This window comes from Salmo trutta, chromosome 39 (assembly GCF_901001165.1).
Source record: "Salmo trutta chromosome 39, fSalTru1.1, whole genome shotgun sequence".
NCBI lineage: Eukaryota > Metazoa > Chordata > Actinopteri > Salmoniformes > Salmonidae > Salmo > Salmo trutta.
This window is the reverse complement of record NC_042995.1, coordinates 20,749,105-20,764,086: the sequence shown is the minus strand read 5'-3', so window position 1 is coordinate 20,764,086 and position 14,982 is coordinate 20,749,105. Positions and strand designations below refer to the sequence as shown.

The 14,982-nt window shown below is 41.0% G+C and overlaps 1 protein-coding gene across 5 annotated transcripts in view; it reads right to left on the bottom strand.

Moving 5' to 3' along the window:
• Positions 1 to 6,742: 6,742 nt before the first annotated feature.
• Positions 6,743 to 14,982, bottom strand: part of LOC115179829 (activin receptor type-2A-like) — a 43,173-nt gene continuing 34,933 nt past the window's right edge. For all 5 annotated transcript variants that reach the window (XM_029741649.1, XM_029741651.1, XM_029741647.1 and 2 more), the window contains 7 exons: positions 14,337 to 14,486; positions 13,897 to 14,040; positions 12,927 to 13,072; positions 12,079 to 12,193; positions 11,661 to 11,799; positions 11,228 to 11,358; positions 6,743 to 10,388 (listed from right to left, as the gene is read on the bottom strand). In XM_029741649.1, the coding sequence (XP_029597509.1) occupies positions 10,194 to 10,388; positions 11,228 to 11,358; positions 11,661 to 11,799; positions 12,079 to 12,193; positions 12,927 to 13,072; positions 13,897 to 14,040; positions 14,337 to 14,486 (1,020 nt within the window). In that variant the 3' untranslated portion in view covers positions 6,743 to 10,193. The remainder of the gene's footprint in view (positions 10,389 to 11,227; positions 11,359 to 11,660; positions 11,800 to 12,078; positions 12,194 to 12,926; positions 13,073 to 13,896; positions 14,041 to 14,336; positions 14,487 to 14,982) is intronic.

Sequence of the window (14,982 nt, the reverse complement as noted above, 5' to 3'; positions counted from 1 at the left end):
AAAAGCGTGTGCGAGCAAGGAGGCCTACAAACCTGACTTAGTTACACCAGCTCTGTCAGGAGGAATGGGCCAAAATTCACCCAACGGATTGTGGGAAGCTTGTGGAAGGCTACCCGAAACGTTTGACCCAAGTTAAACAATTTAAAGGCAATGCTACCAAATACTAATTGAGTGTATGTAAACTTCTGTTGCCACTGGGAATGTGATGAAATAAATAAAAGCTGAACTAAATCATTCTCTCTATTATTCTGACATTTCATATTCTTAAAATAACGTGGTCATCCTAACTGACTTAAGACAGTGATTTTTTTACTAGGATTAAATGTCAGGAATTGTGAAATACTGAGTTTGAATGTATTTGGCTAAGGTGTATGTAAATTTCCAACTTCAACTGTACACAGTATATATATATTTTACGGACACAATCTATTTTACAACAGTTATATTTTGTTTGTTTTTAGTCCTGGTCTCCCTCTATGTCTGATGTACATCCAGTTTGATTTCTATTTGCCATATATTTGTAACTGTGCTATTTCAAAAAAGTTCTGAACCTATATACATTTTACAGACCCTGTATGTTTTACATTGGTTCTCTTGTTCTTATTAGTCCCACCCTTCAGCTCCATTCAACCCCTCCCATCTATCCCTTAACACCATCCATATTGGATTTCTATTTGCCATATATTTTTCAACTGTGCTGTGATACTTCATAAAAGTTCTGAACCTTTCTATTCTCATTGTTTCTACAGATTGTAAATTAAAGATAACATTTTTTGCTAAAATAATTTTCATATTATTGATTGACTATGACTTTTTAAATCACCCAGTATTGCTATCTGCATGTCACGGCTGTCGAAAGGAGCGGACCAAAGTGCAGTGTGGTTGTAGTTCCATATTTTATTTAATCCATGAAACTTTGCAATACATAAATAACTGAATATGACAAAACAACAAACCGTGATGCAGCGAGAAACAAACACTGCTCAAAATAATAATAACCCACAAAACCCAGGAAGAAAAACCCCTACTTAAATATGATCTCCAATTAGAGACAACGAGGACCAGCTGCCTCCAATTGGAGATCAACCCAAAAAACAACAACATAGAAATAGAAAACTAGAACTAAACATAGATATAGAAAACATAGACAAAAAAACCACAAAACACCCCCTGTTACGCCCTGACCTACTCTACCATAGAAAATAACATCTTATTATGGTCAGGACATGACACTGCAGCGTTAGATCTAGGTAAATATTACAATTCTTCATCCATTCCTGGACCTGTGATCAAAAACGAGCTACAGTTCATATGGACAGTACCAAAATAAATTATCTAATGACTCTGCCTCCTCACAGCAAAATCTGCAGAGCTGGGAAGGTTGTATCCCGCATATAAATAACATTCTATAGGTTGCAAGAATTTTGTATAGTCATTTAAGCTGAAAAAGTTTTGGAATCCGGGTCCATTTTGTGTGTCAATTTATAAACCATGTGCCATGGAATTGGTACATCGAAAATCTCTTCCCAACTATTTTGCAATTTAAACGGTACAGCTGTCATTTATTTGGTTCTTAAATGAAACTGGTATATACTTTTAATTATCCCAATTTTCTTTAACCAATTTTGGTCTTTAATGCAGGGCCGACAGACAAGTTCCTTACTTTTTCCCCTTTCCACTTGCTTCTTCTATTTTTGTGGTAATGCTGCAATTAGTTGGCTGTAATTTTGGGTAGAGCAGACATTTCCATAAATCTGTGTTAGCTGCATGTGTGACATATAACTCTACCAGTCCCATTTATGATATAATTTACAAAGATTATACCTAATTTATACTTTTTTTGTGAAAAAAAAATATTCTTCAATTAGTATATTTGAGTTGAACCACAATATTTGTTAAAGAACACAGACACTGGACAGAGGAACTCTGCCTAGAAGGCCGGAGTCGCCTCCTCACTGTTGATGTTGAGACTGGTGTTTTGCGGGTACTATTTAATGAAGCTGCCAGTTGAGGACTTGTGAGGCATCTGTTTCTCAAACTAGAGACTCTAATGTACTTGTCCTCTTGCTCAGTTGTGCACCGGGGCCTCCCACTCCTCTTTCTATTCTGGTTAGTGCCAGTTTGCGCTGTTCTGTGAAGAGAGTAGTACACAGCGTTGTACGAGATCTTCAGTTTCTTGGCAATTTCTCGCATGGAATAGCCTTCCTTTCTCAGAACAAGAATAGACTGACGAGTTTCAGAAGAAAGTCTTTGTTTCTGGCTATTTTGAGCCTGTAATCAAACCCACAAATGCTGATGCTCCAGACACTCAACTAGTCTAAAAAAAGGCCAGTTATATTGATTATTTAATCAGAACAATGGTTTTCAGCTGTGCTAACATAATTGCAAAAGGGTTTTCTATTTATAAAATTGCCTTTTAAAATGATAAACTTGGATTAGCTAACACAACATGCCGTTGGGACACAGGAGTGATGGTTGCTGATAATGGGCCTCTGTACACCTATGTAGATATTCCATAAAAAAACTGACGTTTCCAGCTACAATAGTCATTTACAACATTAACAATGTCTACACTGTATTTCTGATCAATTTGATGTTATTTTAATGGATAAAAATGGGCTTTTCTTTAAAAAACAAGGACATTTCTAAGTGACCCCAAACTTTTGAACGGTAGTGTCTCTAAAGCTTAAATTGACAGATTTTTATGGTGACCTTTTTATCATGCTAAATTGATTTCAGCGGGGACGCGGACATCGACCCTAGGGGGTTTAAATCTTTTGTCTTGCCCAGTCACCCTCTGAATGGCACACATACGCAATCCATTCCTCAATTGTCTCAAGGCTTAAAAATCCTTCTTTAACTTGTCTCCTCCCCTTCATCTACACTGATTGAAGTGGATTTAATAAGTGGTATCAATAAGGGATCATAGCTTTCACCTGGATTCACCTGGTCAGTCTGTGTCATGGAAAGAGCAATGTTTTGTATACTCAGTGTATATTCCTCAATGTTGAAAGATGAAACCTGGTTGGATGACTCTTTGAACATATTCATTTTAACATTTAACATTTTAGTCATTTAGCAGACGCTCTTATCCAGAGCAACTTACAATTAGTGCATTCATCTTAAGATAGCTACGTAGGTGAGACAACAACATATCACAATCGTATCAAGGTGGACATTTCCGAGTTTCTTAGTTCCGACTAGTGGCATGAAAGCGGCATAAATAAGCTATTTGCAACTTCCTGTCTATTTATAATGTTATTTATAATGTTATTTGTCATTGGGGGGTTTTTTTCACTGCCAATTTCTCACACAATGTGTGCCACCAAAGCCCCATATATTACCCACCACTGCGACCTGTATGCTCTCGTTGGCTGGTCCTCACTACATATTCGTCGCCAAACCCACTGGCTCCAGGTCAGCTATAAGTCTTTGCTAGGTATAGCTCCGCCTTATCTCAGCTCACTGGTCACCATAGCAACACCCACCCGTAGCACACGCTCCAGCAGGTATATTTCACTGGTCATCCCGGAAGCCAACACCTACTTTGGCCACCTTTCCTTCCAGTTCTCTGCTGCCAATGGCTGGAACGAATTGCAAAAATCACTGAAGTTGGAGACTAATATCTCCCTCAATAACTTTAAGCGTCAGGTGTCAGAGCAGCTTACCGATCGCTGCAGCTGTACACAGTCCATCTGTAAATAGCCCATCCAACCAACTACCTACCTCATCCCCATATTTGTTTTTCTGCCCTTTTGCACACCAGTATTTCTACTTGCACATCCTCATCTGCACATATACCACTCCAGTGTAAATTGCTAAATTGTAATTACTTCGCCACTATTGGCCTATTTATTGCCTTACCTCCTTACTTAATTTGCACGCACTGTATACCGAATTTTCTGTACGATTGTTTATTCCATGTGTAACTCTGTGTTGTTGTTTTTGTCACACTGCTTTGCTTTATCTTGGCCAGGTTGCAGTTGTAAATGAGAACTTGTTCTCAACTGGCCTACCTATGAAGGTGAAATATATATATATATTTTTAAATAGACAATTATTTGGTTACAAATTTAACTGAGTTCCTAGTTCCGACTGGGAAATTTCACTTGATTGACCCTCCAAGTCAGAGTTACAAATGAGAAACTACTGTATAATGGATATGTATTTTAAGTATCATCTCACCACATCATATGTTAAAGCAATTTGTCAGTCTATGACACAGTCGATGACGTGGCATGCAACCATTGGTTGTTGCATCGTCTTGCCTTAGCTGTGGAACCATTTTTCTGAACGAGCCCTTTCACATCATGTCGGAAACACAGACATTTCTGACTTGCTTACTCGTTGTAGAAAGACGATACCCGAGTTTCCCACTTGGGAAGCATCGGAATCAACAAATAGGAAGTCACGCAAATAACTTAATTTTAACTCGGAGGTCCTGAGTTTCCGACATGATGTGAACGCGCATTGATATGTTTTAGGCTATTTTCAGATGTTAAGGAGCATCAGGTACTCCTGGAATGTCAATGAATGGCATGTCCATAATTTGGTGAGAAATTACACTGGTCACTCAAAACATTAGTAAAAAAGTATTAATAAAGTAAAGTATAAAGGCCACACAAAAATACATAACTAATGATTTAGTAAATGGTTTATAAGGACCTATATTAAATATCTTATGAATGGAGTAATACATTAACAATAAACGTTTTACTAATCCATTCTAATTGCTTTATTGTGTGGAGCTATTATAAAGTGCTACCCTTGTATATTTTGTTTATCATTTTTTTTGTTAAATTATAAACCAGTTGTACTTGCAATTCAGCTGTTGCTACAACTTGTACAATGTTTTGGTGAAGAACAATAAAACCCATTCTCTCTAAGGTGTCTGTGGAGAAGCATCTCTCTCCTTTTAAGGAAAGGTTTGTCTAAGAAGCTGTCAGCTCTTCTTGATCCTTACTTCAAGGCATTCTGATGCCCAGAGCAGGTAGGCTACCGGCAGTAACCGACTTTGCTCCACAACCTCCCCAGCCTGCCATTGCACAAGAACTACCTGCAAAGGCAAGCAGGTTTTTTGCCTTGTTCTTACCCCTCAACCCCACACCTGCTGTTGTCCCCACAGAGGTATCAAACTACCTCTCTGCTCCTTGCCTGCTGGAAATGTCAGATCCCCTTGTGTTCTGGAAGGACAACGCCCCCGTTACCCGAACCTATCAAAGTTGACTTCAATGTACCTCCATGTCCCTGCATCCTCAGACCCAGTGGAATGGGTCTTCAGCATCGCTAGTAGAACATTCAGGCCTGACCGTTGCTCAATGAGTGACAAAACATTTGCGATGGATGTTTATCAAACGCAATCACCATCTTAAATGATTAACCACCATCTAAATGTACCATTAAAGAACCATAGGATATGACCATGATGTAAAGAAATTCGGGAAGAAAAAAAATTCAACAATAAAATCTGTTTGGTTTACATTTGTATTACTTTCCATTATTTCAATTGATAAATGCTTGTTTAACATGTACATTTTTTCCCTTCTTCAATTTTCTTTAATCATTAAATATTTAATTATAGGCTATACATTAAGATTCATAACAGAAAGCCCTCCAAACCATGTGCTAATGATCATATATATTTTGAAATAACTTGCATATATTCAAATACCTTCAAATATGATTTATCTTTCTGAGAGGTATTCAAAATACTTTCAAATATTATTTCTTTTTCTGAGACCTGTATTCGAATATCAAAGGAAATAGTTGCCTTCAGTTGATTCTCTAAGTTGGCATTTGAAATAAACGATAAAATACATTTATTTTCTGCCAGGTCTGCTGTGTATGGTGGACTCCAAAGCAATCATACTCCATGGTCATTTAAAGCCTGCTACTAATATCACTATACTTTTCCCACCACTGCTTACTGGTGCTGTAGTTATGAGACAGTGAGCAAGACTGTGTTGAGCTCAGAACTTCAGAGTTATCATAGTGAATGAGTAAACATTGTTTTGGGGGGATTTATTCGAAAGATTGTGAGGCAGGGTTACTATCTTATTACACATCAATGATTTGGCCTGATTTTCCCCCCCAGGTCTGTCCATTCATGAACTTTGCCTGATAATTGCGATGAAACACTTGAATGACATCTACAAATGCTTCACGATGGTAAGGATGTATGAACAGAAGGCTACGCAAAAGCGGGCATATTATTGCTGGGAATTACAGTACATACATTTACGCCACATTTTCTTTCGTTTTGTAGTTCCTCCTGAGGAACTCCCATTCTATACATCATTTTGACAGGCAAGTTGTCATCAAGGTGGGGTCCGCATGACATTATCATCTCAGTAGAACACAATTTCCTACACACTATCCATCGTATGTTTTTATGTTTCTATAGATCATTCTTAAGGTATCTGAGTCAACAATGAAGAAAGGTCTTCTTTCAGTTTGAAGAGAGTCGATATATTGTCAAAGGTAATATTCTTTAATATTGGGTCCAGTTTGAGGGTTGGTTTTGGACAACCACTGAAAGACACGGGGCCCCAAACCAATCCCCTCATGGACTGACAATGAATGACCTGATCAAAATGTTTCTGGCATGTGTATATTCCCTGTGTGTAAATAAAATAAAACCTAAGACCCATTCGGTGCTAAATGCTGCTATCTAGTGGTTTGTTTTGGAACCAACATTATTAGGTAAAAACAATTCATAGATGATTTCCGATAGACAACATCAGCAATGAGCAGTCACTATACTTTATTTGAGGGACAATAGCATACAATTTCTCTGTACAATATTTAACATCCACTTCCAACCAGGCATCTGAAAAAGTTTGTTAAATAAACTTGCAAAGCATAAAAATTATTGGCAAGTCCACTTGCCAATAGAACAGTCATTTGTGCCAAGTCACACTGTTCGACTATCAGCAAATACAGAACCGAAGCTAACCTAGGTTTAGCTTTAGGGTTGTTTTGAGAGGAAGTGTGTTACAGAAAACACTGTCTGCTGGTCACATACAAGGGATAACATTCTTGCAACACTGCTGGAACATTGTAGCAATGGTATCTCAATGCTGTAGTGTAACACAAGGGTCTGAGCTAGGATGTCTGAGGTAAAACAATGACTATTTTCACACTACTGAGCCAATCCGAACCATACTTTGCTGGCTCTGATATTTTCCGATCACATTGTCATTTTCAGCTTTCTTCCAGCAACTATGGTGGATGCTTAACCAGGCCACCCCAGACCGACTCGGTTCGGCTTAGTTAGGCTCAACTCAGTAGTGTGAAAATGCTATAACTGTTGATTCAGGGATCCATTTGAGGGGATTTTCATCAGACCACCTTAGAAAGAAATTAGTCTCATCTGGGGAAGGAAGAGTGACCGTTTCGGGCCATTTGGGCCATAAATTGATACAATTTAAAAACATAGATATACAAAATAAACAGGTACAATCTTATTATTTAATAATTCTTTTATCAGGGATTTTTTTTCTTCTTTGTGATATATTCTAAAAACAATAGAAACAACCTCATGCTATATCCATCATCTACAATCTAAAAATGACATGTATATTTACATAATGTGCATTTCAATATTCCAGTCAATCTGAAGTCAAATGTTATTGGGCTTTCTGAAGTTTATCTGAAAGAAATCAACTCTCACAAGAAGGCCAAGGTCTGATCAACTAAGAAGATTGTAGTGTGGTTCGGGGGTTTAAAACGTATGTACAGTGAAATCAGCTCTGTACAAGTAGCTGTGGTTTAAAAATAAAATCAGGTACACAAAATTATACCCTCAAAATACCAGAAAGCATCAGAGGATCACAACATGGCTACATATTTTCTTCTTCTTCTCAGAAGCACATACGACAATCAAAATAATGCAGTAGTAGTGTAGTGATTGTATATCAGACTGTTGGTTCACCACTAACTGTTTGGAAACTGGTGCCCCTTCCACTCTTCCTCCAATGCCCTTTGCTTGCTAGTTGCTATTGCTGAGCACTACAGGGTTCCAGTGTGTAGCGAGGGAGGGATTCACAGTAACGGCCACCATTCTATGGCTTTCTCAATTCAAATGTCCTTGAATCTTCGCATCCCCTCTCCTCCTCCTCAACCATATTAGGCAAGGAGATAGGATGTGAGGAATCAAGGAAAGACGAATAGCGATAAGAGCCTACATCCGCTGCGAGACCACTGGCCAAATGCAGCCTTTACCCCCAAGAGTACAGACACAACCTAGTAATACAGTTGGGCCTTCCCTAAGTCCGTTCCACTGTCTTTCAGATAGAGGTAAAGTAATAATTGTTTGAGTTGGCACCTGCCCACCTGCTCTCTGTCTAATACCCAAAAGCTCAGCTCAACAAATCAATAAAACATCAATAGACAAGATGAACTGTTTAGAAAATGCTACAGTGGTGTGAAAGTCGCTCCTGCAGCAGCGCAAGTACGTACGCACTTGCGCGATTCTGTACGGGTTGCATATACTGTAGTAATTACTGAAAAGCATAGTATTGAATCCCTGAACGTTGTTGAAGATGTTGTAGTTCCAGTTAAAACACTGACTAGGTGTGAAAAGAGAGAACGCAAAAGATGAACGCATCATCATCAGTGTCAATGTCACCCAGGAGACAAGTCTGAGCTCATACAACAAGCTAGAAATGGAATATAGAACACATTCACAAATCTAATTCCGGAAGGACGACGAGAGACATCCTTGTTTGGCCCGGGGTGGGTCTACAGTAGTCATGTCGTCACACTGATTAAAGATGACAGAGAGGCTAGAAGTAGAGATGTTTTAACGCTATGGTTGAGATGGCGCCAGGAAGAGAGAGAGTCTGTGTGAAAGGTCACCCGCATCTCAAAGCAGAAGGGTAGTAGCTAGGGACTGGAGAGACAGAAGGGTAGTAACTATGGACAAGGAGAGACAGAGGGGTAGTAGCAAGGGACTCGAGAAGTAGCTAGGGACTGGGTGACGCAGATAGGTAATAACTAGGGAGTCAAGAGAGACAGAAGAGTAGCTTCCTGAGCTTTTTTTAAAAAAGAAGACCAAAGGATAACCAAAAGGCATGCTCACATCATTAAATACTCGGTTGACACAGCAAGCCAAAATAAGGAAGTGCTTTTTAAAAATCTTTTTCAATGAGTTAGGGGGTTATTGAAATACTCTTAAAATATAGGATTAACATGTTTTCAATAAAAACTAATTAAAACCGCAAGGAAGGACAAAATAATGCACCCAAAAAAAAGATTGCAAAGAAGATAAACAAGAAGGCAGATATACGTGTGTAAATGTATGGTCATACATCTCTTGGTGGACTAGTTTTAAAAAGTGTGGTGATAATGATTCTATTTTCACCTGCCACAGCTGTACAGTATACAGCTCAATAATACCAAAGTAATGATGTGGTTTACAGAGAGGTTGTTGTCGTCATAGAAATATACTTAATAGAACTAGAAACAATAGTAGTTCTGTTTCTAGAGTTGCAGTGTTGTAATGAAGATGGAACTGAGGTATACCTTGTTGATTTGAGGGAGGTCTATGGTTTTGCTTTCAAAGTAGTAACGCTTGGAAATGGATCCCCCCCCCCTAAAACAAACCTTGATTACCCTTGTTTTGATATTATGTACAGCAGAAGTACACGTGACATTCAGAAGCTGTTTCTTATTGGCATTACAACTGTCATTATCATGATCATATAAACACAGAGAGAAAACAGCAAAGGAATTTTAAAACAAGTTGCCCTTTTTTCTTTACTGAGCCGTGACAGTTCGTCTTGGAGAGGTCGTCCTCTTCCTCTTCTTTTTCATAGAAAACAGACCAGAAGTCTGTTAGGAGGTCCTAGTGTTTTCTTCATATATAAAATATCCCTTTTGCCCAACTCACAGGGTTCGTTACGACCTAGTGTTGTTCTTTTGAAGGATTCTGTTTTACAGTTTGAGGCTCGCTATGGGAGTCCAACTGAATCCAACACATGAATGACAGTAGTGTAGCGCCCAGCACTAAAACACACCACGCCATGCCAGCACGCCCATCTGAGGGGGTCAGGGGTCAGAGATTAACCCGGGATCATCCAGAGTTCATGATCCTGAATGGGCCACTCTGGTCGATCAATGTATACCTGAAAACATCCAATCAAAATAGCTCCATGTCCACCACCTGACGCGTCCAGTCAATGTCCGTCCATTCATAGGCTGGACTCTTTGGGAGGGAAGTCCACGTTGGTCACCATGGTGACGACGGTGACAATCTCCTCGGGGGCGATGATGTTGGTCTGGCGTTGCATCTGGATGATGCGCTCCTCCACGCAGCCCGCCGAGAGCCGCGCCTCGGCCTCGTGATCCCAGCACTCCTCGATGGTCTCACACAGCATCACCAGGCCCTGGGACAGGTCATTTAAGCAGAAGCTTTTATCCCAAGCATCTCACAGAACCGTCAACATTGACACACGCAGGACTTGAACCCATAACCCTGATGTTGCTAGCTCTATGTTCTAACCCATTGGTTTCCAACCTTTTTCGGTTACTGTATCACCAACTGAATTTTGCTCTGCCCGGTGTACCCCTGAAATATCCCCTCATGTGCATTTTACCAGTAAGCATATGGTCTCATGAGTCCTAATACACTTGGTTGGGAACTGCTCTAACCTACGGAGTAATTGGAACCACATGCTAATAAACAATGAATGATCTATACGTTTGAATGGTCATCCTATCCAGTAACACCCCCAGCAAACCCACAATACTCCTAGTGTGTACTTACTTCACTATACACTTTTCATGTGACAGTGTGTCCTCACCAGTGGTGTAAAGTACCTCTGTAAAAATACTTGAAAGTACTATTTAGGTAGTTTTTTGTGGCATCTGTACTTTACTATTTATATTTTTGCCAACTTTTACTTCACTACATTCTTAAAGAAAATAATGTACTTTATACTCCATCCATTTTCCCTGACACCCAAAAGTACTCATTACATTTTGACAGGAAAATGGTTTGCTTAAAATGTGAAACCATTTTTACTCTTAATACTTAAGTATATTTTAGCAATTCCATTTACTTTTGATACTTAAGCATATTTAAAACCAAATACTTTTAGACTTTTGCTCAGTTTTGACTGGGTGACTTTCACTTTTACTTGAGTCATTTTCTATTAAAAGGTATCTTTACTTTTACTCAAGTATGACAATTGAGTACTTTTTCCCACCACTGGTCTTCACTCACTGTGTGTTTCTGCCAGCACTCTCTGAGGCAGGGCCGTAGCTTCTTGTGGACGACCACCTCCTGCATGTCCTCTAGAGACGGGTGTTGGCCGACCTCCTCCTCGAAGGGCAGTGTGTACTCATCCACAGGACCTGCAACAAAACACACACACACTGCGTGAGAATACAGAGAAACCACACACACACACAAACACACCAGCAGAGAAACCACACACACACACACACACACACACACACACACACACACACACACACACACACTCCTTTGGGATCACATTCGGCACTGTAAGTATTCTGGTCACTTCCGTCAGCTCCACATGGAGTCAGCAGTCGGCCGTGTCCCCGAGTCACTGATCCTTACTGAGACGCACAAGGTCAACACACCCGCTGCAAACACACGAGGACACAAACACACACACACGTTTTTCTCTCACCGTCTGCAGCGGTGCAGCGAGCGGCCAGCTCCCACAGCACCAACCCCATGGCGTACATGTCTATCCTCAGGAAGGAGTCTCTCTGGAAGTTGATGGCACCTTCCAGCACCTCAGGGGCCATGTAGCGCCTCGTGCCCACCTGGAGAAGCACAACACAAGGCTACAAGGTTACACTCTGTCTCGTGTCAACAACACACTGCCCTAAGGTCATAGTTCACTCCGAAATCAACGGTTGTCCGATATTTACACACCTCTTACGGGCCTCAACGTGGGATATTACATAGATTTTGAAGTCTGAACATGTATTTGATTTTGGAGTAAACTACAGTATCACTACATTTGCGGATAATGTATTCACCAATTCTGCTCTTTTCTGCAGGTTAATACAGCATCAGAATAACCAGCGTCATTATTTTACCTGTCCGTGGGTGTCTCCTGCTGACTTCCCAGCTTCAAACTTCAGGGCCAGGCCGAAGTCCGCTATGCAGGCTGTCAGGTTGTTCTTCAGAAGCACGTTCTTGCTCTTCATGTCCCTGTTGGAGCCAGAAAGAGAGCGATAGAGAGAGGGATAAGTAAACAGCAGACAGAGGAACAAGGGGAGTGGGCCTCAATTATATTGATGTGATGGAATGTATTCATTCTACCAGCTGTAACATTTATGCCTGTGTGTGTTTTTGTCCCTGTGTCCTACGCTGGTGACAGACCCAATCCCCCCCAGAAACAATAACGTTTTTTTTTTGTATTTATTTATTTTAGTTCAACTTTATTTAACCAGGTAGGCCAGTTGAGAACAAGTTCTCCTTTACAACTGCGACCTGGCCAAGATAAAGCAAAGCAGTGCGACAAAAACAACAATACAGAGTTACACGTGGGATAAACAAACGTACAGTCAATAACACAATAGAAGAATCTGTATACAGTGTGTGCAAATGAAGTAAGGAGGTAAGGCAATAAATAGGCCAATAGTGGCGAACCAATTACAATTGAGCAATTAACACTGGAGTGATAGATGTGCAGGTGAGGATGTGCAGGTAGAAATACTGGTGTGCAAAAGAGCAGAAAAACAAATATGGGGTGAGGTAGGTAGTTGGTTGGATGGGCTATTTACAGATGGACTGTGTACAGCTGCATTGATCGGTAAGCTGCTCTGACAGCCGATGCTTGAAGTTAGTGAGGGAGATATACGTCTCCAACTTCAGCGGTTTTTGCAATTCGTTCTGTTTTTGATTCAAGGTAGGGCCGGGACGATCCCACCCCCCCACCCACCTGTGTGCGACGGCGGGCTTGTGTCCGTCCTTCAGCCCAGGGATGTCCTCGTGGAGATAGGCCAGGCCACGGGCCAAGGTCTGGGCGATGTGGCACAGCTCGTTCCACGACACCGCGTTGGCCTTCAGGTAATCAGTCAGAGAGCCCTGTGGGGGAAACACAATTAGTGTTTGTCTTTTTTCTATTCACCCTGCAGGATTGTACACAGGAAAATGAGGACATCTCTGATCCTGCTACAGCTGTGACATGGAGGGGGGGGTAAAGTAGTTGTAGTAACACTGTCCAACCACTGGAGGGCAGACAACCTGTCGTTGCCAGTCATTGGAAACCTGCTTCAGGGGCTGATCCTGTGCTGCTTCCAGCCTCTTGTTACATGTGTGGCAGAGGAGGCTGGTGAGAGGAGTTATAGGGGGACGGGCTTATTGTAATGGCTGGAATGGAATTCACGGAACGGAGTCAAACAAGTGGTTTCCATATGTTTGATGTGGAACCATTTATTCCATTCCAGTTGTTACAATACCCCTATAGCTCCTCCCACCAGCCTCCTGTGGTGTGTGGTGTCTGGTCAATTGGAGTTTTAACAACAAATAGACCAGGGTTCCCCAACCGGCAACCAGCAGGCCAATTTTATTTTCTCCCCGCAAGTTGTCTGAGACAATTTTTGGGGGGTCTTTTCAGCTCCAAGTGATTTTAATTTTGGAAATCTCTTCCAAAATATTCTCACGCATAATAGAGAGATATGTGATTGTATACAAATGTAAGCAAGGTTTCAAATTATACATTTTTTTTGCCAAATATATCTGTTTGGGCTTCTTGTGGTCAATTTGCAGTCTACAAATGATTTGTAATTATGTTCCGGCCCACTGACCATCCTGTCAAGAAAAAATCGTCCCGCAGCTGAATCTAGTTCATGATCCCTGAAATAGACAAATGTAAATTTCAACGGACAATCAAGTTTACGTATTCGTACGTTGTCGTGATAGGCTGTGATGAGCCAGAGGTCTATGTCCATGTTGTTGCCTCTCTTCTCCACACCGATAAAGTGGAGCAGGTTCTCGTGTTTCATCCCACTCAGGCTGTAGATCTCATACTCGTTCTGCCATGACAGCTTGTCCTGCAGGCGACACCCCAACACACAACATTAGGTTCTCCGTAGCTCAGTTGGTAGAGGATGGCACTAACTACGGCAGAATTGTGGGTTTGACCACCCATACGTAAAATGCTTGCACACATGACTAAGTCGCTTTGGATAAAAGCGTCTGCTAAATGGCATATATTAGCCATTTCACCTTGTGTGATGTACAAATATGACATAAACGAAACACGATAACTAATAGAGCTAAACCTCAATCAATTATTTATATAAAGTAATTTTTATATCAACGGTGTACCTCAACTTCCAACTCATACCTGAATGGGGAAGACCTTGACAGCCACGTAGTCGTTGAGGAGCTGAGCCTTCCACACACAGCCGAAGCGGCCCCTGGCTTTGATCTCGATCAACTGCAATGGCTTCTGCCCCATGATGGGCGAGGGAGGGGTGTGGGGCCCCAGTTGTTCCTGTAGCAGAGGGCAGACAGGGAGATAGACAGCAGGTTGGTACTGGGATCAATGAAAACACTCATACGCTCTGTACTAGCCCTGTGCCATAGAGGCTACATACTCGGTGTTGGGCTCAATTCCATTTCAATTCAGGTCAATTGATTCAGGAGGTAAATTGAAATGCCAATTGTAATTTCCATCATTGCTTCTCAGTTGAGAATAGCGGAGAGAGAACAGGTATACGTCCTCACGGTATTCAGTCCCCACGTGATGCCGACACACCGGATATCATTTTATTGTATCTAACTTGTGCCGTCGTTGCGCTAACAGGAGCAGCATTTTTAAACCCTAAAAGCTGTGTAATTGCTGGGCACACACTCGGGAAGACAGATCATTATTATAAAGGGTCCAGACTAGACAAGACATTGGTGAGAACTTGATGAGATTCATCAGATTTCTATCATGGAAAACTTAGTCCAGACATAGAGTGGTGTGGACGCTTAAAACACCATCT